Raw genomic sequence first — 27,487 nt, 5'->3', positions numbered from 1 at the left:
CCATCTCTATCTGAAATGTTAAACCCTCTTTCCTGACACTTCCTCCCTTCCTGCTTTGCCTTATTTTCTTCCATAGTACTTCTCACCATCTGTCACACTACTTAACTTACTTATTTAACTGTCTGTCTCTCCCACTAGAATATTTTTGTTCACTGCTATGTCCCCAGTGCCCAGAAGAGTATCTAGCTCATAGCAGGCACTCAACAAACATTTGTTGAATGAATAAATTCCTGGAAGACCTCCCTTACTTTCAAATTCAGCTCATCTGATGTTTCTTGAGCATCCAGGCACTGTGCTGGACACTGTAGAAGATATAAAGATGAGAAAGCACAGTTCCTGCCCACCAGAACTTACTTCCTACTAGCAGAGCCAAGTTTCAGAGCCATGACCCTGGAGTCATACGGTCTTAGATTAGACTGCTGCCTTTGTTGCAGACCAGCAATGTGGCCAAGGCCATTTCACCTCTCTGAGCCTCAGTTTCCTCATCTGTGAACTGAAGATAACAACAACCAAAAAGAAAGACCTTGAAGTTTGCAGATGAGTGAATTAAATAAGATAATTTTTGCAAAATGTCTAACACTTCAAGGACACTTAAAAATAGTGCCCATTGTTATTCTGTTTCTGTTCCCTTTCCCCAGAATGTTTTAAACTCAACTCCCTTTTCCCTGGTTCTGGGTCCTTTTATGAGGGCTAATTGCAGAAAAGCAACTGATCAGCAGGACGAACTTGGGAGGAGGCTGGCTGTTTATTTATTCATCTTGTCGTCCCTTCAACAAACCTTGAGTCAGTTCTTTCTCTGCTGGACCTTGGGAGTGAATCAACAGAGCCCACGCCCTTGAGGTACATCTGAGAGGTGCTTTGGGATAAAACTAAGGATCACCAGGAGAATGAAGCTGGAGGAAGTTTGCCAGGAGAGGGGCCAGACTGAGAATGCATCGTTTCAAAGAATATTCCTAAAGAAAAGCCATGTGGAAAGGCTGGCAAAGCCAGCAAAGAACTTGCAGCCCCTCAGTCCCCACTCCCACCTCCAAAAACATAGGAACAAAGACTGGCGGGGGCTGCTAATCCGCCTGTCCGCCCAGAGGCTGCCGAGTGGGAGGCGAACAATTTGGTCAGGGCCACCGAGGGTGTGAAGGCCACGGGAGCTTTCAGAAGCAGGGAGCAGCTTGGCTGCTATGAGCACTTTGCCACCCCCGCCTCCATCGGGCTGGCCTCTGCTCTTTCTACGCCTGGCACTGCTGTGTTCCAGGGGAGCCCTGTCACTCTGATTTCATTCTCTCTCACAGTGTGGCTGGCTTCTAGTAGGTGTAATGTCCCAGCATGGGGTTCAGAAACAACAGGGTTTAATTTCTCTTGAGCTTGATGTCTTATTGCTGCTAAAATATCTCAACGAGAAGTAGGTTAGCTGTGGGAAGGGGCAGGTTGCTAGGAAAGCAAGGCTGGAAATAAAAGTTTGCAGAGTATCAGGGCTGCATCTGTCTGTGACAAGTGTACCCTGGCCCATTGGCACCAAGTGATTCTTTGGAGAACAAAGTGCAGCTGAAGACAGCCAGAAAGTGGACAAAAACAGTGGAGCCAGAGAAGCTGGGAGGCTTGGTGGCACTGTGATCTTAGACTCAGATACACGTAGCACAGAACACAGCTCTGCCTCTTGCTTTATGACTTTGAGCAAGTTATTTATGTTCTCAGAATTTTTTTCATCCACAAAATGGCAGTAACAGTGCCACGTCACACTGTTGTTTTGAGCCTTAAGATCATGTATGTACAATGCTCGATAAACTCTCCACCTAGTTCTCTTTGCTTCTCAGCCTGTAGAAGAATTCACTCTCTCTTTAAACAGGTTGCAGAAACAGCAATTGCCTAGCTAGTTTCTGCATGAAAGTTGCAGCTTCTGGGGGGAAAAAAGTCTGAACAACGGCAGTACCTGAGATGTTGCTCAGGCTCTGAGAATTGCCAGTGTGCCCCATAGTGGTGGATTGTCTGGTTTGGGCAGAGTACCCAGCCACTCCCATCACACATTTCCCAAGCAGCTACCCTGAGTCTGGCCTGTGCTCATAAAGAACTTACTCTTTTGCAACCCAGACATCACTCTGAGAGTGCCCCCCAGGCACATTTCTTTGCCTACCGAACTTGGGGTGCTTAGAGGGAGCTGGGGGGAGCATGATGTCGGCACAGGGGCCTGGGACAGACACAATAGCAGGAGCACTAGACCAGGAGTCAGAAGATCAGGCTCCTGCTTTCACTCTGCCCTAGCTGGCTAGAGCAAATCTCTGGAACTTCCAGAATCTCTGACATAATGAGATCTAGTCCCCTCTGAGCTCTTCTGATGTGAATGTTCTGTGTTTCGGGGCTTATTCTATGCTGTTCCCCAGGGTAGGGATATAAATGAAGGACATGTGTTCAACATCATTGTTTTCTAAGTTCTCACAACAATTTGTCAATTCTTCTATGACACTCACCACTCTTGACCCTGTATTAGAATTATTTCAGTACCTTTCCCACTGAGTCCCTTAAAGGTATGGAGTCATGCCTAAATCACCAGTGTCCAGCACTGTGTCTTGTATCTGAGAGACTCGGTACATATATGTTGACTGAACAGACCCACAGTAATCGATGACAGCCAAGTGTACCAATGAAAAATGCAACATCCATTAAAATACCTATCAGGAAATACTGTGGTAGGTGGTGTGGGGGATATGAAGGTGAAATAAGATATTTTACTACCTTTCAGCTCTAGATCTAGTCGAGGAACTAAGGAATGTATGTCATGAACAACTATATATTGAGAGGGCAGCAGATACGAGTATTCCAAGATAGGAAACAAGGTGGAAAAGTATAGCAATTTAGGCACAGGAGATCATACCAGGCTTCCTGGAAGAGGTGGCATCTGAGTTGGATCTTAAAGGATAGCTAGAATTTTAATAGGTACAGAAGAAAGCAGTTCATGTGAAATACGTGGAGGGTTGGCCAGGAAAGAACACAGAGATCAGTGTGGACAGAGTGTGGAGGGACACATAGAAATAATAGGAGAAAAGACCAGAGTGGTCTCCAAGGTTGAAGTAGCTACACATCTAGGTTGGAGTGGGATTATGGCAGGGCTGTGAATCCCAAAGAACTCAGGGAGTGCACCAGATGACCCACTGGACCAGAGGAATACTGCATATTAGACCTTCTGTTTATACTGATTATCTCATCTAATTTCTATTTTCTAACTTCTTTGTGTGTGTTTACAGTGCATGTAAGGGGAGCACAGTAGTCCACGTATATAATGTATAAGTAAAGATGAGTGGGAATGTGTACTCAAAAATCTTATAGAGGGCTCATGGTTTTAAAAGTTTGGAGACAGCTGATCTCAGCTTTCTCATGGGCCATTAGAATCCAAGGAAAGTTTTTGAGTAGGGAAGCAGTCTGATCAGAGTTGTACTTTGGGAAGATCAACCTGGCAAGGATGGAAAAGATGAGAGTACTGATAGATAGAAGAGGATGCAAGGAAGCCTTTGATGGATGTTACAATGGTCCGGATAGGATGCAAGAAACAGAAATCTGAAACTGGAAATGTGGGGACCTTCAATAGCCTCCTTACCAGGGTGGTAGCAGATGTGCAGAGGATACAAAAAAGACCTGGATGTGACAGACATTGCAGAACAACAGTGGACAGAAGGAAGGGACAAGAACTAGTCAAACGACCAAGAGTTCAAAACTAAGCCTGGAATATCGGGAGGATAATGTGCCACTGACATGAGCAGAAACTGTAGGGTTGGAGAGAGGAACTGGTTTCAGGAAGAATCTGTTAGAAGTTCAGAACTTGAGAACTTCTGGTCCAGCACTCACAATTTGCTGAAGAAGAACCCAAGGTTCAAAAAAGGAGGAAAATGTGGACTTCAGATCAGTCATGAGGTCTCCTGAATTTCACACTGATCTTGCTAGATGCCTTTTCAGCTTTGGTTTTTTTAAGACCATTATGTAAGACTTTGTTTAACTGAATTTTCTTTTTATTAAATCATTTAGTACAATCTGTTTTCCAGAAATAATTTATGCTGATGATTTTCAATTTGAGGCCAACCCCAAAAGAGTTTGACAAGACATTTTGGAACTCAAAACTATTTTGTAAAGCAGTACTTATCCATTAAAATAGTGCAAAAGAAAGGACAATGCAAAAAGAGCCTTTTGAAATAGTTAATGATAAAGGTGAGAGCATCTAAGAAGAGACCATTGCATTTGTGACCTTCAAGAAAGGAGGTTCAGAGGTGACACACTAGAATCCAAACTGAATGGATTAAGAAGGTGAGGAGAAGTGTGAAGGGGATGGGAGGAAGCACATGCTAGTAGCTCGAGCAGCCATCAGTTTCTTTGGAAGAGTGACCTGAACATACTTACAGGTAGAGAAGCTGTGCTGGGAGATGCCATCAGAGGCAGGGACAGTGGAACTGAGGGTCATCATGGGTAAGTTCCACTTGGAAGGTGGGAGGAAAAGATTTTGCTCTTGCATACTGAGAAGAAGGAAGAGAATGTGTGAGGCAGGGACATTCTGAGGTGTTGAGGCTGTGGAGATAGAGAGGGACAGAAAGAGTATAAAAAAGAGACTGAGACTCAGGGGCAGGAAAGACAAAGAGATGAGAGAGAGACTATAGCTGTCACAAGAAATGTGAGTCCACATTAAGATGCCTTAATCTGGTAAGAGCCTTCATTTCCTCTATCCAGTGGAATCCAGCTTCTTTTACTCTAAGGAGCTTTTTGAACCACCCACCCTGGAGCTAAGGAGAAACAGCCTTGTGAGCTCCCTCCCAATAGGGTCCAAAGGGCATTGCTTGTTTTAAAGACAAAACTTTGTATCCCAAACCTGACTGTGCACATGCCAGCTGGCTCCTGATTCTGGGAAGGCTCCCAGATCTTCCAGAAGAGACAAGGGGTTAAATGCTATCCACATTTTCAGGGAGAGCCAAGTAGGATCCCAGAAAGGGACTTTTTTCCTCACAGCTCTTTACAGCTGCTATTATTCACAAAAGCCTGCACAGCAGATCTTGGAGTAGTGCTTCCTCAAATGATTTCCAGGAGCATCTGCGGATTTGATGAAGAATCTGATGCCATCAGAGCACACGCCAGTGATGACTCACTGCTCACTGTGGTTGCCGACTGTTTGCTGAGCACAGCAGCCCTTTCTAGCATGGTCCCCCCAGCTTGGGAGCAGAAGCCAAGCCACACTGGGAGATGTGCAGCAGGGAGAGGTTCTAGTTTTTGGCATGTTTCTTGGTTCTACCTTCTGTCCTTGGCTTCCTGTTCTTCTCCCGGTGCCTAAAACCTTCTCAAGGACATCTTTTGCAAGCAGCTGAGCCAGACACATACCCTCCCCTGTTATCTTAAGGTTTGTCCAGGAAAGGTCAGTTGTGAAAGTAATGAAAAGTGGAGCCCCTCCTTCTTTATTTTCTGAGATTTGAATACTCAGGAATCACATCCCTCACAGCATAAGCAGAAAATTGAGGTATCACAGAAGTGCAGTTTCTTTCCATTGTGTTTTCAACTACATCCTTCTTTTCAGCTGAAGTATAGTTGAGTCATAATGTTATATTAGTTTCAGGTATATAGCATAGTGATTCAATATTTTTATATATTATACTCCATTTAAAATTATTATAAAATAATGCCTACATTCCCTGTGCTGTACAATATATCCTTGTTGCTTATTTATTTTATACATAGTAGTTTGTATCTCTTAATCCCGTACCCCTTTTGTGCCCCTCCCCCTCTCCCTTTCCCCACCATTCTTTTTCATCTTAATCAGGGCACTGACCTTGTCCTGCTCATTAGAGACAAGTCCCTCTCGTGGGCCTGGGCTCAGCCAGAGCTCTCACTCCCAGTTCGCACTCTCCGCTTTTCTACCTAAATTCAGCCATGCCTTGTTACAACGGCCTCCTGCGGTTCCGTGCCCCAACTTCAGTCATGCAGCCACCAGCTTTTTCTCTTACGTCCTACGCCAGCTCCCTGTGCCAGTCGCTTTCTGTCACCTTCCGGTCCTTTTCCTTCCTGCCCCCACCAATCACTCTAACCCCTTTTGTTTCCCATTCCATTTCTCTCGCAAGCCAGCTCCCTGATTCCTTCTCCTTCTCTCCCCCTTCTCTGTCCCTTCACTTTTCTCTACTGACTTTTCCCTCTTTGTCCCTTCTCAGCCAATTAGCTATGATGTCTTCACGCTGTTCATGAGGGCATACCTGGAGGTGGACCTTCCTCAGCCACTGAGCACACACCTCTTCCTGGCCTTCAGCCAGAAGCCCAAACAGGAGACCTCTGACCACCCAAAGGAGGGGGCCAGCAACAGCGAGGCCAGTGGCCCAGGTACATGGACCAGCGTTCCCCAAGATGGAAAGATTTTGCGGCTCTAACCCACTTGGCACAGGCACAGGCTGCCTCCTAGAGGGTCCCTGTGCACAGTAACTTCCCTATGGGGGGGACACGGGGGACATGGAGACCAGGGAACAGGAACCCCTGTCTTCTCAGGGCCTCACAGGAAGCCCTGCCTGATGGATCTCTTGAAGAAATAAAGAAGGGCATAGTTCCTGCCATCAGGATCAGAGGGAGGATGGGGAGAAGAGGAGGCGCAAGCTAATGTACAGCAAGCAGTAGGGGAGGGCCTTCCGCAAAAGATGCCAGTCTCGGGGCAGCACATGGGCTGGGACTAGCCCGGGAGAGTCAGAGGAAGGGAACAGTGTGGTCCCTGTCTTTCTGAAATTTGAACTATAATGGAAGAGACACAGCCCAACCCATCAGAGAGCATGAACCCAGCTGACACCAGAAACACAGGCACAACCCAAGTGGTCCAGATCTCGTGGGAAGGTCTCCTGCCTGCCTCTCTAAAAAGCATGGTCTAGTTCTTAAATCTTCTTTTTTACTTCCCAGATTCCGACATACAGAATGCAGATAATGCTGCCAAAGCAGACGAGGCCTGTGCCCCAGATACGGGTAAGTCTTTCGGGGAGGAGTGGGGAATACCTCATCCTTGGAGGGACGGGGGAGTCTGACTAGCAGTTTGAATGCTTTGAAGTAGATCTTGTCTGTCTCCTTCTCCAGGGCCCCTGCCACTCAGTGTGCTGGGATTTTGATGCTAGATGAGGGTTCGTAGTTCACTTGCTCCGAAACAGGGCAGATCACGACTTCAGACAGCTCCTTAGACATTTACTTCTGATGGGTCTGCCTAGCCAGAGAGGGGAAAAGGAGAAAGAATACAATGGGGGATTGTGTATGCACATGTGTCGGCTAGCACTGTTTTGAAGATCTATTTGCCAGGCACCTGCTTTACTGCATGTTTCACTGAACCTTTGCAGTCACACCATTTCACACATGGAGGAGCTGAGACTTTAAGAGGTTGTATATCACCGTGTGACTGGTGAAACTAGGGATTCAGTCCAGAACTGTCCAACCTCAAAGCTGCTGCTCTTTTCCACACCAAGAGAGAAAGCAATGATCTGTCTTGAGGTGCCTGGACTAAGGTTTGCCTCTATGTAAAGGCTTTACTTTGGTTGTTCACAATGGAATGACCAAAGCTGTGCTCCCAGTGGGGCCACCATCATGGTACCTGGCTGCCAGTGCACCCACTCCTGGGCCATGGCTGACATGGAACCTTCTCTGGCCCATTTATCAGTGGGAATCCATTCCTCTGTTGACAGGTCATTGACAGGCACAGGCCCAAGGGCAGGCACTCCTAGGAAAATTGGAAGGAGCAAAGATTACCCTCCTTGATCTTTGTTCTCAGATCCAGTACAAATTCCCTGGACACTGTCGAAACAAGCTGGGTCAGGCACTAAGCATATTGGTTAAGAATCTGGACTTTAGAGACAGACTTCCTGGGTTTGATGCCCAGCTCTGACAATCTCTAGCTCTATAACCTTGGGTATGTTTGAACAATATCTCTGAGCCTCAGTTTCCCCATCTGTAACATGAGATGACAATAAGTGTTGATATGAAGGTTAAATGAGTTTTGTGGGTAAAATGCTTAGAATAGTAGCTGGAGCATTGTAAATGTTCGATAAATATTAGCAGTTTTATTCAGGTCACCCTCCAAAAGTACACCCTAGTGTCACCTCGTCATGTCTGCCAAGATCTCCTTCAGTCTGCACCCTCAGTCTCCAGTTGTATCAGTTGGGCATTCTCTTATCATGGGAGGACTTTTCAATACTGTCTCCCTCCCAGGTTGGTCTTGGAGCTTCAAATACAGAGACTCAGAGAAACAGGCCTTAATTCCTGTGCATTATTGTTTGGAAAATACTGATACACATTAGTGAATTCCAGCTCTTGGGATGTGCTCAGGGGATAAAAAATGCAGTTTTATTGTATCTGACTGTGTATATCCTATGTATATATATACACATACATACATGCATACATACACGGAAGTATAGATAAGAGATAGTACAACTGAATGAGAATTAATTGTAACAGGAATCTAAGATGCAAGAATTTCTTCAAGTGGGTAATAGATATTGTTCTAATCTTTTTTCCAGTGATGGCAAAAAGGACAACTAGAGGATTATAGAGTTCTCAGTGTACAACTGAAGAACTGGTGAGATCAAAAGTTCACTCGGGAGGGTGGGTATAGCTCAGTGGTAGAGTGCATGCTTAGCATACATGAAGTCCTGGGTTCAATCTTCAGTACCTCTATTTAAAAAAAAAAAAAGCAAGAAGGACATTTAGCTTTAAAAGGAAAAATTCACTCCGAATGGAAAGCAGAACAAGGTTGGGAAAGGAGAACTGCCTCTGGACCATAAGCTTAGCAAATACCAGACAGCTCCAGAAAGCAAGGACTGAGAGCATCGGTGCCTTCCGGAGGCCTTCAGGGACACTGCAAGACTCTACAAAATATAGGCTCACCCACCCCTCTGCCCAGCATCTCACCCAGACATGCTAGGTCCATGGCCCCTTGGTTAAATGGATTAAAGTTATAAGTCTTAAATCTTATGTGGTATAGAGGAGGCGTGTTATGACATAAATCATTCTCATGGTGGAAAGAAAAAGGACAAACTGGAAGCTTTGAGATTCTAAATTCTCAGCAAGAAAATCAACTGTGAAAAGTGTCTGGACCCAAATTCTTTACGCAGAGACCTTCTAAGGGTCTGGAACTTCAAGAGGAACCTGAGAGAAGTTACTCTTCATCCCCTGAGGTCCCAAATTGTCTGGGCAGGATTTTTTTTAGTGATTGAAGTTTCTAAGATACCAAGGAAGGACTTAGCGGGGATGTGACATTTGAGAAAAAGTAATCTATGATGATAATAGGCCTTGGCTGTGCTTGTATCTGTATCATTCTGGGTCTGAGAGCAACTTCCAGAGACTTCCTCGCACTGTTTTCCTATGCATGGGAGTTTCAGTGTCATGTGGTCTAGTCATGAAAGGGCAGTTACCTGACTCCTGGCCCAGGGAGGTGTATAGCATTTTTTCATCTTCTTCTGTGACGAGATTTAAAGTAGAAAATCCCTCTCCTGTTAGGCCATCTTCCACGGATGTCTTAATTAGACACCCCTGTTCACCAGAAGCAAGAATGTAGGGACAGGTGGACACCACAGGGAGGGGCCTCTGTCAGCAAGGAAGAGCCAAGTTCTGGAGTCACCTTAGATCAGGCCATCTGTTGAAAATACCGCCCTTTTCCCGTTGCCCAAGTGGAAGCCAGAGGAAGAAACTAGATTCTCTTTTGATGGGGCCTGTTTAGGCCTATCAGATCAATCTCCAAGCTCCGATCAAAACAGCCCACGTAAGAAATGATTGGATCCATAAACACAGCAGAGAGGGACTTTCACTGAGTTCAGACATCAGCTCAGAGACTTGAGCAGTCTGTCATTGTCAGGATTTCAGCTCAGGAAAAGCTGAATTCACCCGTCCCCGAATGCCCAGGACAAAGTGGGACAAACAATGTGAACTTTATCCTCCTGGCTTTTCAGTTCTTCAGACTGTTGAGATGTTTCAGCAACTTGGAAGATATAGAGTCTTGAGGAAAGTCCCTCAAGTTTTTCCTTATTTTTTCCCAATTATAAAAGTAACCCAATGTAAAAAATTTGAAGGGTACAAAAAAACTAAAGAAACAACAAAATCACCTATAATCTACCAGTGCAATTATGTGTGCATATGCACACATGTATCCTTGTAGGTTTTTTCCCATAATTTTTTTTACAGGATTAGAATCAGACTGTATACATACCCACAATTTTGGATCTAGCTTTGTTTTTCATTTCACATTATATTCACATTTTTCATGTCATTCAAGACTTTTGGTGACTATCAACTTTAATGCAAGTCTGTCTTTTAATAGATGAGAAAACTGAGGTTGGGTGTGGCAAGTAAGGCTACTTGGGCAAGATCACACATCATTTAGCACAAACCCAGTTTTCTTCCTCTATCTTGGTGCTCTTTCCACTACGCCACACAGCCCAACTGGAAAGCAAGAAGTAATATAGAGACTTTGTGTCTAGAAGGTGTTAGTCTTTTATTGCTGTGGAACCCTGAAGGATGTTGGCACCTGATAGAACCTCTTCTCTGGAAGAGGGTGGTCCCTGAGAAATGTGCTCAGATGGCTGTAGCTTAGGAGTATTTCATGCAGGGCAGCATGAGGAGGTGGGACACCAGTGAGACTATGTGCCACTCTGTCTTTCTGGGCCCAGCAGTTCCACTGCTGGACTGAACAGTAGACCTCAACAAAGGCTAGAACAATGGCTCAAGATCCAGTCACAGCTCTGGTAACCAAAGGATCTTTGGAAAAGAATGGCAATCTCTAGGTCCATCCATGTTGCTGCAAATGCCATTATTTAATTATTTTTATGACTTAAGTAGTATTCCTCTGTGTGTGTGTGTGTGCGCGCACATGCATGTGAGTGCGCATGCGCGCGCATGCGCACACGGGTGCCTATACACACCACAACATCTTTATCCATTCATCTGTCAATGGATATTTAGGTTGCTTCCATGTCTTGGCTATTGTAAATAGTGTTTCCATGAACATTGGGGTGCATGTATCTTTTCTAATTACAGCTTTCATATTTTCTGGATATATGCCCAGGAGTGGAATTGCTGGATCATATTACTCTATTTTTAGTTTTTTAGGGAGCCTCCATACCATTCTCATAGAGACTTCAACAGTTCACATTCCCAACAGTGTAGGAGTTCCCTTTTCTCCACACCCTCTCCAGCATTTATTATTTGTAGATTTTTCGATGATGGCATCCTGACTGGTATGAAGTGGTGGTGGTACCTCACTATAATTTTGACTTCCATTTCTCTAATAATTAGCAATAATCTGTTCGTGTGCCTGTTGGCCATCTGTATGTCTTCTTTGGAGAAATGTCTATTTAGGTCTTCTGCCCATTTTTGATTGAGTTTATTTTTTGTTATGGAATTCTATTAGCTTTTTGTATATTTTGGAAATTAAGCCCTTGTTGACACATAGTTTGCAAACATTTTCTCCCCGCCCATAGGCTGTCTTTTAGTTTTGTTTATGGTTTCCTTTGCTGTGCAAAAGTTTTTAAGTTTGATTAGGTCTCTTTTGTTTACTTTTGCTTTTATGTCTATCGCCTTGGGAGACTGACGTGAAAAAACATTGCTACAATTTGTGTCAGAGAATGTTTCGCCTTTGTTCTCTTCTGGTTCTATGGTGTCATGACATATTTAAGTCTTTCACTCGTTTTGAGTTTATTTTTGTATATGGTGTGAGAGTGTTCTAACTTCATTGATTTACATGCAGCTGTCCAGCTTTCCCAACACTGCTTGCTGAAGAGATTGTCTTTTCACCATTGTGTATTGTTATATACCTTGCAGAAGATTAATTGACCACAGGTGTATGAGTTTATTTCTGGGCTCTCTATTCTGTTCCATTGAACTATATGTCTGTTTTTGTGCCAATATCATGATGTTTTGATTACTGTAGCTCTGTAGTATTATCTGAAGTCTGGGAGGGTTAATGCCTCCAGCTTTGTTCTTTATTCTCAGAATTGCTTTGGCAAGTCTGGGTCTTTTGTGGTTCCGTAAAATTTTAGGATTATTTGTTCTAGTTCTGTGAAAAATGTCATGGGTAGTTTGATAGGGATCACATTAAATCTGTAGATTCCTTTGGTAGTAGGCCGTTTTAACAATATTAAGTCTTCCAATTTAAGAGCATGGGAAATCTTTCCATTTCTTTGAATCATCTTCAGTTTCCTTTATCAGTGTTTTATAGTTCTCAGAATATAGGTCTTTCAACTCCTTGGTTAGGTTTATTCCTAGGTTTGTTTTTGTTTTTGTTTTGACATGATTTTAAATGGGATTTTTTTTTTACTTTCTCTTTCTGAGATTTCAATATTAGTGTAAAGAAATGCAACAGATTTATGTGTATTAATCTTGTATGCTGCTACCTTGCTGAATTCATTTATTCTAATAGTTTTTGTGTGGAGTCTTCAGGTTCTATATAGAACATTATGTCATCAGCATATAATGACTACTTTGTTTTAAAATACCTTTGTTAAAACACAGTTGACATAAAATGAATTACACATGTTTAAAATGTACAATTAATAAGTTTTTATCTCCATATACACCCATAAAATCAGCACCACATCATTATAATGAAGATATCCACCAGCCCCAAAAGCTTCCCATTTATAATCCCTTTCTCCCAGCCTCCCTACCCACCCACCTCCATCTCCGTACAGCCACTGATCTTCTTGCTGTCACTGTTGACTAGATTACATTTTCCAGATTTTATATAAGAAGAATGATATAGTATGTACTTTTTTCATGTGACTTCTTTCACTCAGCATAATAATTTTAAAATTCATCCATATTGTTGTGTGTATCATAATTAACATATTTTATTGCTGATTAATATTTCAGTATATAGGTAGATATTCCACAGTTTGTTTACCCATTCACCTATTGATGGACATTAGGGTTGTTTCCAGTTTGGGGCTGGAATATGAATGAAATAAAATATGAATATTGTTCATATTTTCTTGCTTCTTTGCAATATTTTATTGAATGCCAGACAATGAAAATTTCACATTGTTGTTTAATAGAGGTTACATCTGTTTGCAACCCACTGAGGGTCTTGTCCAGTAGGAAATTATGTCCAAAGACCTGATCCTTTGAGACTTTAGGATGAAGCTGCCTTTTCCTTGTTTTGCAGCTCTGTTTCATGGCTTCCATCTTGGTCTCCTCACAGGGCCCTTTGTAACACACAGAGTGTGTCAGTGACCTTTGGTCTGTCCCACGGTCCATCTGGGTGATGGCCAGCTCCCGTCTCAGACCACAGCCTTACCTCTCGGACCTGGTAGGCTTTCATTTAGCACAGCTCTGTTAGCCTGCAATGACCGTTTGCCATTGCTTGGCACTTTGGTTCTCTGAATGAAGAGTGTACTGGTGGCATTGCCTTCCACAGTAGGCATTACTGTCCAGGCTGTCTCTCCCTCTGCCTGTGACTTCAGCACTATTACTTGATGGTGCAATTCTTAGGTTAGATTTTCTACTGCCAGTCAATCTTCCTTTCACTGTTTCCTGTGTTTTCTGTGAGTTGAACCTCTTGTTTGATATTGAGATCATTTCTGATGGGCATGGGTATTGTCAGGCTGGGGAGAGAAAGAGAGCTCTTAAAGTGCCTCAAAAAATATACTTTACACAGTAAAATATAGGTGCCTGACTTTCTGGTTGATAATAATGTCATATTTCTTAACCAGAGGAAAGAGACAGTTTCCCTACCTATGAGAAGGAAAATTTCAGAGGGAAAACTTACTCTATTCCTATGGTATGATAACCTGCTTTCTTTATACAACTGATAAGGCTTTCAATAAGACAAAATTCTTCCTAGTTTACAGAAATTAGTTGATTATCAATCCCAGTTTTCTCTTTTGAACTTTCATCTTTTTATTTATCTTTAAATGCATTAGAGAAGAAAATTGTGAGGGGGGTATATTGGCAAATAACCAATAGTCTGAATTTTTGGAATCCCAGCCAAAACTACCTCTATAAATGGGGTGTGTTTCCCCCCAAATTAGGCTAAATGACATTAGCTATTAGCTATTGACATTATTAAAAATCACTATCATCTTTTCTGAAAATGTACAGAGCATAGGTGAATTTCTTATAAAGCTATAGACTCTTTAAAAGACTCCGAATGGGCTTCATTCAGAGAACATGTACTCTACAAACTGGATTTCTAGGGCCAACAATTTGACCATATCTATGTAACCGACACTTTTGAAGACGCTTATAGAAAATTCTTGCCTCTGCCATGAAAAGGATGGGGCAACAAAGGGTTTCATATTTACTAAACATTGTGTCCTTAGATGCTTTCCTTTTGCTTGTTGCAGAATCAAAGATGACCGAGAAGCAAGTGCCAGCTAAAGACCAAGCGGCTGCGACCCCTCTGGGAAACCCTGTTGTTCAGTCTCCAGGCTCAGAATCCCCCACAGTGTACCTGAAGGACGTCGTGTGTTACCTGTCCCTGCTGGAGACGGGGAGACCTCAGGATAAGCTAGAGTGTACGTACGCACCCTGCCAAGGGGCTTTGACTTTTTCCTAGAGGAAGAGCTAGTGTCCTGTCCATCATTCTAAACATGCTGGAGATTGATCTGGGATCCAGAGGTGGGTCCTGCCTCCGTGGGGGAGGTTTTCTGCCCTGTCACCAGCAGTAACATGTATATTTCCTAGAATCTACGCTGGGACACAGTAGCTGTTGTATAGAGTGTGGGAAGTGCATTTGAGATCTTGGTATTGAAAACCAGGAGCTGGAAAAGGAAGGGGTCTCTGCAAAGGGTGAACACTCCCTTTCTTTGCTGGCAGGATTTCCGGAAAGCCTCCAATCAGAAAGCTGCTGCCTCCTCTTAGCAGATTTTTCAAGGGAGGATTTTTCAACTTCTGTCTTCCTTCCCCTACTCCATGTCCAAGCAACACTTGAACTATGAGGAATCCTTATTTTTTTTTCTTGAGATCTCATCAACCTCTATCTTGTTAAAGCTTATTTCCAATTCTTCACCCACCTGCCTCTCCACCCCAAGTGTTGTGGCCTCTAGAGAATGAGGGCTAGTTAAATATGGGAGTCAAGCTGAGTTTCAAAAGCATGTCTTCAGGAGGAGAATAATAGCTGGGGGCAGAAAGGAAAGCCCATAGTGATTGAAACAGCCCGCAGTCTTGGACATAAGTTACTCCAGGGATGGTCTCACTGGCCTCTGTGAGCCTGCAGGCAAACTTTTTAAAACATGATGGGACCTTGTTAAATAATACATACTGTTTTGGCTTCTCTTGGGATCTTAGTAGACACTGAGGGGAAAGCATATACATTATAGAAAAAGTCAAAATTCCAGCTAATAAGCAGACTAGTCAACAAATCTTAAGCAGTAGCAAGGAAAAATCTGGCAAAGGTTAACCCTTGCCAAAACCAAAATGAAACAGTTTGCTCACTAGCCGAGCTTAAAGGCTCCCCCATAGATGTCAGGTGTTAACAACTGCAAGTCTTAACTGCTAATTTGGAAGCAGATGTACCAGGTTTCTGGCTAATGTTAAAAGTGAAATGTCATATTATTTCCCACATTCAGTTGGATTTGGGGTTTCAGGTGTGATATTTGTTCATAACTATGGGAGAGGATGTGGCAGATTCTTCACAGTAGTGCCTCGCAGTCTGAGTCTTGTCATGGCAATAAAAAGCAACTGCATTTTTTTAGAGCTTTTTATTGTAGAAAATTTCAAACATAGACAAAAGTAGAGAGTACAATGAACTTCCATGTACTTGTCAGCCACCGTCAACAATTACCAGCTTATGGTCAGTCAAGTTTTATTTATACCTCCCACCCCTTCCCTCTGCCCCAGATTGTTTTGAAGCAAATTCCAAACATCATATAATTTCATCTGTAAATATTTCAGTACGTACCTCTAAAATATGACTTTTTCTTAAATAGAACCACAGTACCATGGTCACATCTGAAGAAAATGATTCCTTACAATTAGCAAATATTCAGTCAGGATTCATTATTTTCCCATAGTTGGGAAACAATTCAAACATTGTTTATTTGAGTCAGGATCCAAGTAAGGTCCAGGCGTTGCTACTGGTTACTGTGTCTCTTCAGTCTCTTTTAATCTTTTGCTTATTTTTTTTTCCTTGCAATTTTTTGTTGCAGAAGCTTGGTCATTTGCCTTGTAAAGTTTTCTTTGTTTTTTTTTTTAAATTAAACCAAATAAATCCAAATCCTCCCTGATTTTCGTGATCTAAAACAAATTAAGCTTTAAAAAAAAAATAACCAAACATGTATTTTTGGGGAAATGATGGCCTGAAATCCTACCTATCATCAACGTAAATAATAATAATAACTCATAATTGAACACCTTATTTTTGCTAAGCACTTTAAATGCATTATCTCATTAGCCATAGACCATCAACATTCACAATAACCCTAGAAAGTCGACATGATTATTCTCATTTTACATATAAGAAAGCACATAAAAGTTAACTGACTTGCCCAAGGCCATGGATGCTTACTCACGCATTCTCATTTTATCCCTCATGCACAGTAGGACATGCTAGAGCCACTGGGGCCCAGGGTCTGGGGGTATCACTAGGGCAAAGATCTGTCATTACATCATGCATCCACCTGTTCGGCGAGTTAGCCTTGTATGCTGAGTGTCTCTTGCCCGGACACTCAGAGGAGTCACAAAGAATCTAAATCCCGTGACCTTACTTTTAAACAACTTAAACTCCAACCAGAGACACACCACTGAATAAACACGAAGTACAGAGATGCTACGGGGACTCACACTCATGACCCGGATCTCATTAGCCACAGAGTTATTGCTTAGACAATTCCAGAAGCCAGGTGGCTTGGTTCTCCTCCCTTTTCCCACCCTCTCTGTAAAGAAGTCAGACTCCTTGCCCTGGAGGGTGGGTGAGCTGGCTGCAACAGACTTCGCCCCAGTGATGGTCTGAACTGATCTGGAAACTGGCCGCAGCAAAGTCTCAGCCCATCCATGGTGCCTGAAGGACACCTCAAGCCTCACCTCTGTGTTTTTTGCAGTCATGTTTCGTCTCTATGATTCAGATGAGAACGGTCTCCTGGACCAAGCGGTAAGCTCTCCAAATATCCCTCCAAGATCCAAGAAAGGCTGGGGGAGAGGGGAGCAGGTGAAGGGAGAGTCTGGTGAAGGGAAAACTCTCAGTTCCATCTTCATAGGAATAGCAATGTCTCACTATGGGCCACAGAGATGAGTAGAACCCTCCAGCTTCTAATTCTAAAGAGCCAGCCCGGAGAGACTGAACTCCAGGTTGCCTTTTTATTCCAGAAGCCCAAACGGCAAAGTCTCAGATTGGGGAAATGAGATTTAGTATCTCATCTAGTTTAACTTCCCAACTGGTTCAGAAATCCCCCCTGCAATTTCCTGCTGGAGGCCAGGGGCAGAGGGGAGGAGGTGGGGGGAGGCACTGAGACCAGGGCAGGAGGGCAGGAGGAAGGCAGGTAACGGCTGGTGTGCTTTGCCAACCCGCTTTGTCTTCCTCTCATACCCCGGGGGCACTAGCTCCAGGAGCCTGGCTCTGTCTGCTCTGAGCACAGGAGCCCCTCCCACTGCACCTGGGAAAGCCTGGGTCTGGCCCACACCTCCCCTCAGGAGGAGGCAGGGATAGGTCAGGGGTCACGGAGTTAGAAGAAGAATGGAAAAGAAAGAAGGCAGAAAGGGGAGAAGGCAAATTGAACCAGATAGGCCCCGTCCTCGTGACTGGCAGTGTCAGAGATGGGGCTCATTAATGGAAAGGCTTTGAGGTTGAAGTGCCTGGGGCTGAGTCAGACCAGAGGAAGGAAGAAAGGGAACACATCCACTAGACCAGCCACACCGTCATCGTCCCAGTTCCTTCGAAACCCCGGAGGGTCTTTACGGGATGCCTGCAGCCACAGGGCAGTGCTGTCACTGTTGGGTCACGTGAGGGAACCACCAGAGAATCACGCTCTCGAGCATTTGATCAACACGTAATTATTGAGTTTCTAGTGTATGTCAGGCACTGTTCGAAGACCTGGGGATTTATCAGTAGCCAACGGAGAAAAATCCAGGCCCTCGTGATGCTTTCCTTCTGGTGCAGACATGCACACTGAAAAGTGTAGTAAAAAATGTTAGAGATGTGTGCTAGCGGAAAATAAAGGAGGGAGAGGAAACATTGGGGGAGCTGCAGTTTAAGCTGGAGGAGCCAAGGAAGGTCTCCCTGAGGAGAGGACATCTGAACAGAGACTTGAAGGAAGTGAGAGGGTGAGTCACGGGGATGTCTAGAGAAAGCACCTTCCAGGCAGAGTGCAAAGGTCCTGAGGGGTGCCTGGAATGGTAGCAGATTAGTTAGGAGGCCAGAGTGACAGGAGCAGAAGGACTGAACGAATCAGGTCAGAGTGCATAATGGGAAATGAGATCAGAAAAGTGATGAGAAGGGGCATTTGCAAAGCATTACCAAGCCTTACAGGCGACTGAAAAGGTTTTCTCTCTTACTCTGGAGAAACAGAGAACCACTGCAGATTCTGAGCAGAGGAGTGATGTGGTTGACTTAGGTTCTAACTGATCGCTCTAGCTGCTGTGCTGAGTCTAGACTGTAGCAATGCAAGCAGGGATCCAGATAGGAGGCTATTAAAATAAACAAGATAAGAAATGATGGTAACTCATACCGGGTGGCAGCATTGCAGGTGGTAAAAAGTGGTTAAATTCTGGATCTATTTGGAAGGTAACATTGGTGGACTGAAGTGAGTCTCAAAATAGTCCTCTCTTTCAACATCCCACCAAAACTCCCTGGCGGTTGGATGCCCAGTCTCTTTAACACTCCCAGTAACGGGGAGTTCACCCCCTACCTTAGAATAGCTGCTCCTCTGCTGGGGATGACTGTTAGAGAGGGCGTGCTCCCTGCCCAAGACGCATCTGTGGTCTGGCAGGGAAATCTTCAATACAAAAACTGAGTATAGCCTCCCCTCCCCGTCCCCCAGCTCAATAGAGAGATCAAAATAGGCCAACCCTCAAATCCTCCTTCCCTCCATCCTCAGCTCACTTCTGCCCTCTGTGGCTGACCAGGACAGCTGACCGATAGAATACCAATTCTATACAATAGGCATTCATGTATTGGACGGTACTATCACATCTTCCCTAAAATCTTTTCGAAGCTCAAATTTCCTAATTCCTACACTGTTCCTAATAAAGCAGGCTTAACTATCCACTCTGGCCAAGCTCTGATTTGTCAATGCCATTCTTAAAATAAGGCACAGGACTGAACCCACCCCTCCAAGACGCTTTAAGTATCCACATCTGGGGAACTAATTCTTCCTGAAACCTTCCCGCTCTGCTTCCTGAAAATGCCCGCCCATTTACACAGCCCAAGATTGAGTCTTACTCCTGAATCACATTGTTTTCTCACATTGAATCTGGGACTTAACCAGATTCACAAGCTCTTTTCTGTTGGAACTTCTGCCAACCCCTGTGCCCACCTCTCTGCCCACTTCCTTACCCCTGTCTACTGCCTCATCTGCAGTTTTGCAATGGGTTAGTTTCTAATTTAAATGAAATGCAATTTTTAAAAATCCCTGTTAGGTTTTAGCATGCTTGTTTTGACCTAGCATTCTACCTTGTGGAAGAATTTAAACTTTGCTTCAGTTCTCCAATGTGTATCCCCAAATCAACCTTACTATGAACTATCTTAGGTGGTGCCCAAGACATGCAAATGCTTCCTTGGTCCAGTATGTTTCAGTGGGACTCTCAGTGCACTGATTCATTAGCATCCAACAATTCTGCGAGATTTTAGATGGAGCCTGGCCTTGGAACCAAACAAAAGGCTCACTCATTAGGCAAACATACCCTTCATGAATTTCCTGTTCCCAGAATCCTGGGCTCAGGGCTGGACATGATACAAAGGAAACAAAGGAGATGCCAAAAGGAATCTGAATCATAGTGCCTGAGAAAGGACCAACACAGTGGCCCTACATCCAACTGACACTGACCCCTCAGGGGTATAGATGGATCCCAAGTTGCTAAAGCTGTGAGAATGAGTTGTGGGGAAAGGAGGAGGAGAGAAGTGTCTTGGTCTGTAAGTATTTGTGGGAGCTACGATCAAAACGAAGGAGAAAACAGGAGTGCTTTCTATACTAAGTGAAAGCACAGAATAGGGGAAGGAAGGTGGGTGCAGGTGGGTCCAGGAGGAGGTCAGTGTTCAGTGAGCTTTCTGCATATCTCTGGCTTATCCACGGTCTGTGCTGCTTGTGAACAGCTATCTCTGCTGAGCTTTGTGGTGAAGGCAAAAATAAAGAGCAAAAACAGTGAGCTTGTGATGAAAGGCCAGCCCTGCCCATCTTCCCACGGGGTCGGATTTTGAGTCTTGCTCTTGAAAACACATCTTCAGTTGGCTTCTCCCCTTGATGTTTTCTAGGAAATGGATCATATCGTCAACCAAATGCTGCACATTGCCCAGTATCTCGAGTGGGATCCCACGGAGCTAAGGCCTGTGAGTTTCCAGAAGCATGGGGTGTCTTCTAAGTGAGCTTCCAAGATGAGAGGGGGAGTTGGAAACAAATGTTTACTGTGCAAGGCTCTCCCAGACTCATCTTACAGGCGGCTTCCCTGGGGTCCTACACTTGGACCTCCCACTTCTCTGACAGGAAAAATTAGAGGCAGCAGGGAAAAATGTAGACTAGGTCAAATAATACTAGTAGTACCCCTAATTTTTTCACCAGAGCTAAATATTTGTAACAGTTCATGTATCAAAGAATTAAGAGCTGGAAAGAATTTTAAAGGTTTTTCTCAATCATCAGGTAATACTAATATTAATGATATTATTAATTGTAGATAATATTAATAATAATTATATTTGAGGGCTCCTGTGAGTCTGATACTCTCTTTGGCATTTTATATACGTTTTCTCAAATCCTCACTACAGTGCTGCAAACATAGCCATACTAGTTGCATTTTACAGATGAGCAAAGCAGGACCCAGACAGTCGGAGTGGCTTGCCCAAGGTCACAGAGTTAGTTAGGACGGGGCAGAGCCAGGCCTGGAACCCTGTTCTCCTCACCTGCATTTGCTTCCTCCCTGCTCCACTCACTCTGAGTCATAGGGAAAAGGGGGAAAACACAAGCCAGAAAACACGGAACAAAAGAGAAAGAAGAGGGAGGGGAGGGCACAGAGAGGCTGAGGATGAAAGTGGACAGTTTGTGGCTCTGTGGATTCCGCAGATACTGAAGGAGATGTTACAAGGGATGGACTACGACCGGGACGGCTTTGTGTCTCTCCAGGAGTGGGTCCACGGAGGGATGACCACCATCCCATTGCTGGTCCTCCTGGGCATGGACGACTCTGTAAGTGGCAAGCTTGAGCTCCAACATCTCTTGCCTTTCAGAAACATCAGGCTCCATGTGGAGGTCAATATCCTTGGCTTCTGCCCCAGACAATGGAAACCCCATATTCTCTAGGCCAGCCCCAAAGTCCTCTCTTTGTACTTAATAGTGCCTGAAATACATTCATTAATTTGACAAGCATTTATTCAATCATTACTAAATAAAGATACTGTTCTGAGGGCTGCAAGGGGACACAGATACAATATTCACCCACTGGAAGCTTATGCTCAGCCAGGCAAAGGGCAGAAAACATTCAAAGAAGAATTCCATCTTTTCTACAAATTAGGTTTAAGAATGCTGAGAGTTGGGGAAGGAAGGAAGGAAAGGAAGAAAGAAAGAAAAAAATTCTGATCTGTTCTGAGGTGAATGTGTTAAATTATGATATCGTATTTAACAATCAAAACAACCAAATAAGGTAGATTATCTTTTTCACCCCTTCATACAGATGGAAAACTGAGATTCTGAGCCAGAAGAGCCAGGGGAAGAGCCAGCATTTATCTGTACTTGACTCCAAAATCTGCACTTTCTAATGCCCCACACTTAGGAGTGAGCCCGGTGGAAGAAACCGTGGAGGGTGTCTGCCCTGACTCTGAAGGGTGCGTGGGATTCTGATATCCCAGTCTTGAGATAAACAGCAAGTGGAAGTGCCTAGGATATTTGATCTGGCTCTCAAGGATGGATGTGATTTGGATGGTAGAAGAGAGAGTTTGTGGCCAGAAGAATAGCTTGATCAAAGGTCCAAATGGAAGAAAGTTCAGGATATATCAAACTTCCCAGTGCGATCAGCCTAGGAAATACACGTAGAGGTTTAGTGTGAAATTGCTGGCTGCATATGCCTGCATCTGACCTAGTCTGCTTATTTACCATGAGAAGTAGCTTCCATACACGAGGTAGGAAAGATTAAAAACTAGAAGTACAAATGGTGACGTTAGAACTTACCAGGCCAAGTCACACAAGTTGCATGACAGCACCTGTTTGAGAGTACTGAAGTGTCAAGAGAGAGGAACAGAACAGGAAGCTCAGGGGGGTCAGCCTCTAGCTGACGTTCTTGCCCATAATGTGTCCATCTGATGGTTCTGCAATTCAGGACTAAAGCTGAGCCTTCATTTCCAGCACTCAAGGAGACTGAGAATCCTGCAGTTATCTCACAGCCTGTCCAGTTCTTCCCAAGTGCTAATTAGAAATCAAGGAACCAGGATCTACACACTCCCTTTTTGTTCCTTTCTTAAAACCCCAGGAGGTCAGAGCTGGAAGAGACCTTGGTGATGCCTGGTTTACCCCCTTGATTTTTCATACTGAGGTCCAGAGAGGTAACAGTGCCTGCCCATGGACATACACCTAGTTAGTACCAGAGGCCACCTTCCATATTCAGTAACAGCAGACTTCTCATGCAGTGATTCCTTACCAAGAACCTACTGTGTGCAAGAGCCCCCATGAGCTAGGACCTGGGGGTGCTCAGATAAGGAAGATATACTTCCTATCACTCCTCAAGATTATATCTGCCTGAGAGTGGAAGTTCTGCTTGAGTGCTGTTTCAACACACCTGTTTTTTCTCTGAAACATGAGAATAGAAATGAGACATTTTAATCACAAGGAACCAATTTCTAGTTCTATTTCCTATTTTGGACTTGCTGAGACCAAAGTGCCACCAGCCCTTTGCTTGGAGAGGACCCCCCTGTTTTATGGCTGGAAGAGGGAGAGACAGACTGTTTCTTTAACATTCTCCCCAGTGTCTCCCCCCTATGCCAGATCAGCCTTCTAGAAAACCATACTTTAAAAAAAAAAGAAAAGAAAACCATATTTTATATCAGGGAAATGCAAACAAAAAGCAAATATGTGTTTGGTTTTTAATAATGAATTTTTTTTGTGTTTATTTGAAAATATGCACTGAATTAAAAGTTTTTACATTTAATATTTTGGTACTAGAGAAAACATTCCTCAGTGTCTTAAAAGTCACATTGCTTGTTTGGCTTTTTTCAAAACCCACATATGGCCACTGAAAAGTCTGGGGATCTCTGAATGGGGTATATGAGAAACGATCTGTCTCCCAGGGAAACTGCAGCTTCAGCATAAAACCTGGCATGCACAAGGAAGGTGACTCCCACGCCCTGCGGCCTCCCACGTGCAGAAATGAAAGAGCCACACGATGGCGCTATAACCCAAGCAGAAATGTTAACTTCATCCTGGGTCAGGGTCCCTTTGCCACTTACCCTGCATCTATGAAAATACTATCTGGGAAAGCAAGAGTCAGCTAATCGATTTCGCTAATAAAGGTATTTTCAGGTCAGATGACCGTCCTTTGGGCTGCATGAAGAAGGAGCAGGTCTGCTAGGACTGTAATTTCTGTTCTGTCCACGAAGGAAAACCCTGGTCTGTGGAGGTAGAGGAAAGGCATGGAAGGAGCATGGGCTCGGAGGCCAGCAAGAGCCCCTAGAGTGACCACCGGCTGGGTATCATTTGTGTGGCCTTGAGCTATTGTTTATGTAACTTCCCTGATTCATTTCTAGACAAGGTGTATGTCTATCTCCTTACACATAGGAAAACACCGTGAGCTTATTTTTGTGTCCCCCTGTTTAGCGTGGAGTAGGAACTTGCTGAAAGTTTTCATTTACAACGTGTCAGGCACTGGATTAGGAGCGTCACTTACGTTATTTCATTTAATTCTTACAGACATCCCTTGAGGTTGATGTTTGTCAGAGGAATGAATGACTCGAAGTTTTAATGAATCATTTCATCACTTAGTGAACCCATTTATGAAAGTAGAAGCCATAGATACAAAGGCTTCAATTCTGTAAAACTCAGGTTTGGGAAGCAGCAGGGTTCAGAGGTGGGGAGAAGAAAAGAGCTTATCCTGGCCATGGGAGGAGACCAGCATCTGGAGAAGCACATGGACCCCTCTAGAGACCACTGGAACGGGAGTGAGCACAGGGGTGGATCTGGCCGCCATGACCAGCCCAAACCAGAGGGGCCCGGGAGTAAGACGTGGGTTTCAGTCCAGCACGTTGGACTCCGTGTTCCTGACTCTCGATCCTTATCACCTTCCGGCGCTTTTCACTACCCTTGAGATCAGCCCAAGAGTGTTACTCTTCTGGTGGAGCCTATGACAAAGGTTCAGGGACACTGTATGTGGAGAGAGGTTTCTGAAGCACAGCCCTCAGCAAGGCTGCACTCCCAGGGGCTAGAAGGTGGGCGCTTCAGTGTCCAGGGAAGGTGTGTGACTATGTGAGGCTTGGCTTCTCTGCTGGAAAAGGATGAGTTCCCTTCTGAGCCAAGTCAGGAGGAAGTGGTTTAACCCTCTCTCTGTCTCTGTCTCTTTGCTGTTTTATCTGTGTACAGAAAGTCGATGAGAGGAATACATTACTAAGCTATTTTTGAGAACATACTCACCGTAGAAAATTTGGAATCCCAAGTGCCACTAGCTAACTTCTGCCAACAGTTTGGTGACATTTTTCCCATCCAAGATATTATTGTATAAAACCAAGATAATAATATATCATCAAATTTGCATTCTGGCTTTTTTTACTCAGCACGTTCCCAAGCTATTCCATTGTCTTGTAAAACCTCTTTGATGGCCACTTAACCTGGAGTCATACAGATGGACCTCCGACCTTTTGGCCATTTTGAGGCCTTTAGGATACTTTCAGTTTTTCATTACTGTAAATAATGCTGAGTTATACATCTGACAGGGCACAGAAGTGCTCATCTAGCTTTCAAAAACGATTTCGATAGACTCCAGGAATGGAAATTTTTAAGTTGAAGGTCATAAACATTTAAAGGACCTTGAGATAGGTAGGTAGGTAGGTAGATAGCTAGACAGATAGACAGATAGATGGATGATTGGTAGATAACAGATGAAAGAAAGAGAAAGAGAAAGAAAGAAGTTTGTTCTGATTCCCACTTCCGCCAGCCGTGCAGGCGAGGGCTAATTTTATCCCCTCCACACAGACTCCACTCAGATATTCCTAATTGTTAATATTTTATATTCCTAATTGTTAATATTTGCTTATTTTAGAAACTACACACACACAAAGAATTTTGTTTTGATTTGCATTTCTATTAAAAGAGTCCATACGACAGTAAAATAAAGGAATAACTTGTCTTTCAAATATGAGGAGAGACTCTTTTTAGGAAAAAGAGGCCATGCAGGAGGCGGCCCCTGGCTCCTGCCCCCGTGGGGCTGCCTACTCAGCGTCTCATTCCCTTGCTGTCCCTGCAGGGTCCCAAGGGGGACGGAAGGCACTCCTGGACCTTGAAGCATTTCAAGAAACCAACCTACTGCAACTTCTGCCACATCATGCTGATGGGTGTTCGGAAGCAAGGCCTGTGTTGCATTTGTGAGTAACCTTCCTTCAAACCCCCTTCCCCAGGCACTCTCTTGCTCTGCACATGGATAGGCCATTGCCGGGAAAGTCTAGGCATCTCTGCTTCTTAGCTTGAGGGGCCTGCCATATTGTTCCAACAGCAGGAAGTAAAGTGAGACCCCCATGTCCTATTTGTGTTCTGCCCAAGTCAAATGGACGAATATTGTCCTATTGGATTCCCGTCATGGGCCACCGATTCCCTAGAAAAAAGTTATTCAGGTTCATGTGAAATTAAAAAGCATCTCATATGAATTTCAATTGGGTTTTGCTTGTGACTGTTTTGGGTGGTCAGGAGAACCTGGTTTTTTTAATTAATATGCAATTATATTCATAAATGCAATGGAAATTAAAATTTTTTGTTTCACCTTATAACCCATTTAGTAAAGTCAGAGTGGAGAGGAGGGAAAAACACACGTGGAAAAGGAGGGAGGGAGGCTGGAAAGGAGAACAAAAGAAAGATGGAAGGAAGGGGTGGTATAAGAAAGGAGGTAGATTCAGGGAGCAGGAGGCGGGGAGGGGCCGCAGCAAGAAGACTTTGCAGGGCCCGGGTATGTGGGTGCAGAGTCCTGCCAACCACCCCAGAATACAGACAGCAGACATTCAGCCTGGACCCACCTGAGAGTGGGGAGCTGCTGCTGGAGGCAGAGGGGCCCTCAGGCGCGGGGCAGGTCACCAAACAGTGTCATGTGGCACGCACGCGGGAGCTCAGCAGCAGGCGACCTCCGCCACAGAAGTCATCTTAGCAGAGCTAGGCCCGGTGTCCACCAAGACAGGCATCGGCAGGCAAAAGAAGGGGCCCCTAGTCTTCCCAGCACCCATTCGAATCCAGCTTTCATTGTAGATCCTTTTGGGTTCTACGCCTGTGGGCCTCAGCTGTTGGCCTAGTAGCAACAGCGAGAGTCATCTGTGGAATAGCTGTTCTGATCCAGACACATGGTGCTTTGTACAGATTATCTCATTTAATGCCACAAAGGGCCCACAAAGAGAGAAAGAGGCAATTTTATTCCCATTTTGGAGAAAACCCTGAATGTCAGGGTGGTGAGGGAACATACCCTGGATCATATGGGTAGTTACAGATGGTGGAGCCAGAGTTTGGGCCCAGGCCTGCCTGGCTCCAGAGGTAGGAAGACTCCTGGCCTTTCTATCCACTCCCCACATCCCGACATTCAGTACTGTGGCACTAGCATCCCTGGGAGGATGGCTTCTCATCCTCTCCTGAAGTCAAAAGTGATGTTCTGGGCATGTTTTCATGCTGCGTTCACTGCCCATGGTGGGAGGCAGCAGGGCAGACAGGTTGGAGGGTGCAGGAGCGTGTCTGGGAGATAACCGTGGATGCTCTTCTCAGTGAGCGACTGGAGACTTTCGACTTTCCATTAGGCAAGGCCAGCTCCAGGGTACGTCCCCTGCCCCAGGCTGGCCACGCAGAGGGAGGCACAAGCTAGAGTGAGGGGACAGGGCTGGGGATGAGGGGTGAGGGGTGAGGGGTGGCTGACCCTTCCTAGGTGGTGACTCACAGCCACTTTTCTTTTTTTTTCAGACTGTAAATACACTGTCCACGAACGCTGTGTATCCAAAAACATACCTGGGTGTGTCAAAACGTACTCAAAAACCAAAAGGGGCGGCGAGGTTGGTGACACCTATTACCTGTTCTCCCGCATGCTGTGTGCCAGGCAACATGTCCATCTCCACAGACTTCTAGGCAGGAAGGGGCTTTGGGAGCTTTATCCAGTCCCTTCTGTGCCTCGAGGACCACCCTGAAACCATCTTGTTCATCCATCAATCCATTCAGCATCT

At 44.5% G+C, this 27,487-nt stretch overlaps 1 protein-coding gene across 2 annotated transcripts in view; it reads left to right on the top strand.

The window, feature by feature from the left end:
* Positions 1-27,487, top strand: part of DGKG (diacylglycerol kinase gamma) — a 185,912-nt gene that overhangs the window by 51,734 nt on the left and 106,691 nt on the right. For both annotated transcript variants that reach the window (XM_006200997.4, XM_006200993.4), the window contains exons 4-11: positions 6,165-6,330; positions 6,892-6,954; positions 14,310-14,480; positions 17,004-17,053; positions 20,369-20,443; positions 21,171-21,293; positions 25,549-25,666; positions 27,231-27,319. In XM_006200997.4, the coding sequence (XP_006201059.1) occupies positions 6,165-6,330; positions 6,892-6,954; positions 14,310-14,480; positions 17,004-17,053; positions 20,369-20,443; positions 21,171-21,293; positions 25,549-25,666; positions 27,231-27,319 (855 nt within the window). The remainder of the gene's footprint in view (positions 1-6,164; positions 6,331-6,891; positions 6,955-14,309; positions 14,481-17,003; positions 17,054-20,368; positions 20,444-21,170; positions 21,294-25,548; positions 25,667-27,230; positions 27,320-27,487) is intronic.

This window comes from Vicugna pacos, chromosome 1 (genome assembly GCF_048564905.1).
Source record: "Vicugna pacos chromosome 1, VicPac4, whole genome shotgun sequence".
NCBI classification, from domain to species: Eukaryota; Metazoa; Chordata; class Mammalia; order Artiodactyla; family Camelidae; genus Vicugna; species Vicugna pacos.
The sequence above is the reverse complement of the archived record's forward strand: the minus strand, read 5'-3'. Positions and strand labels throughout refer to the sequence as shown.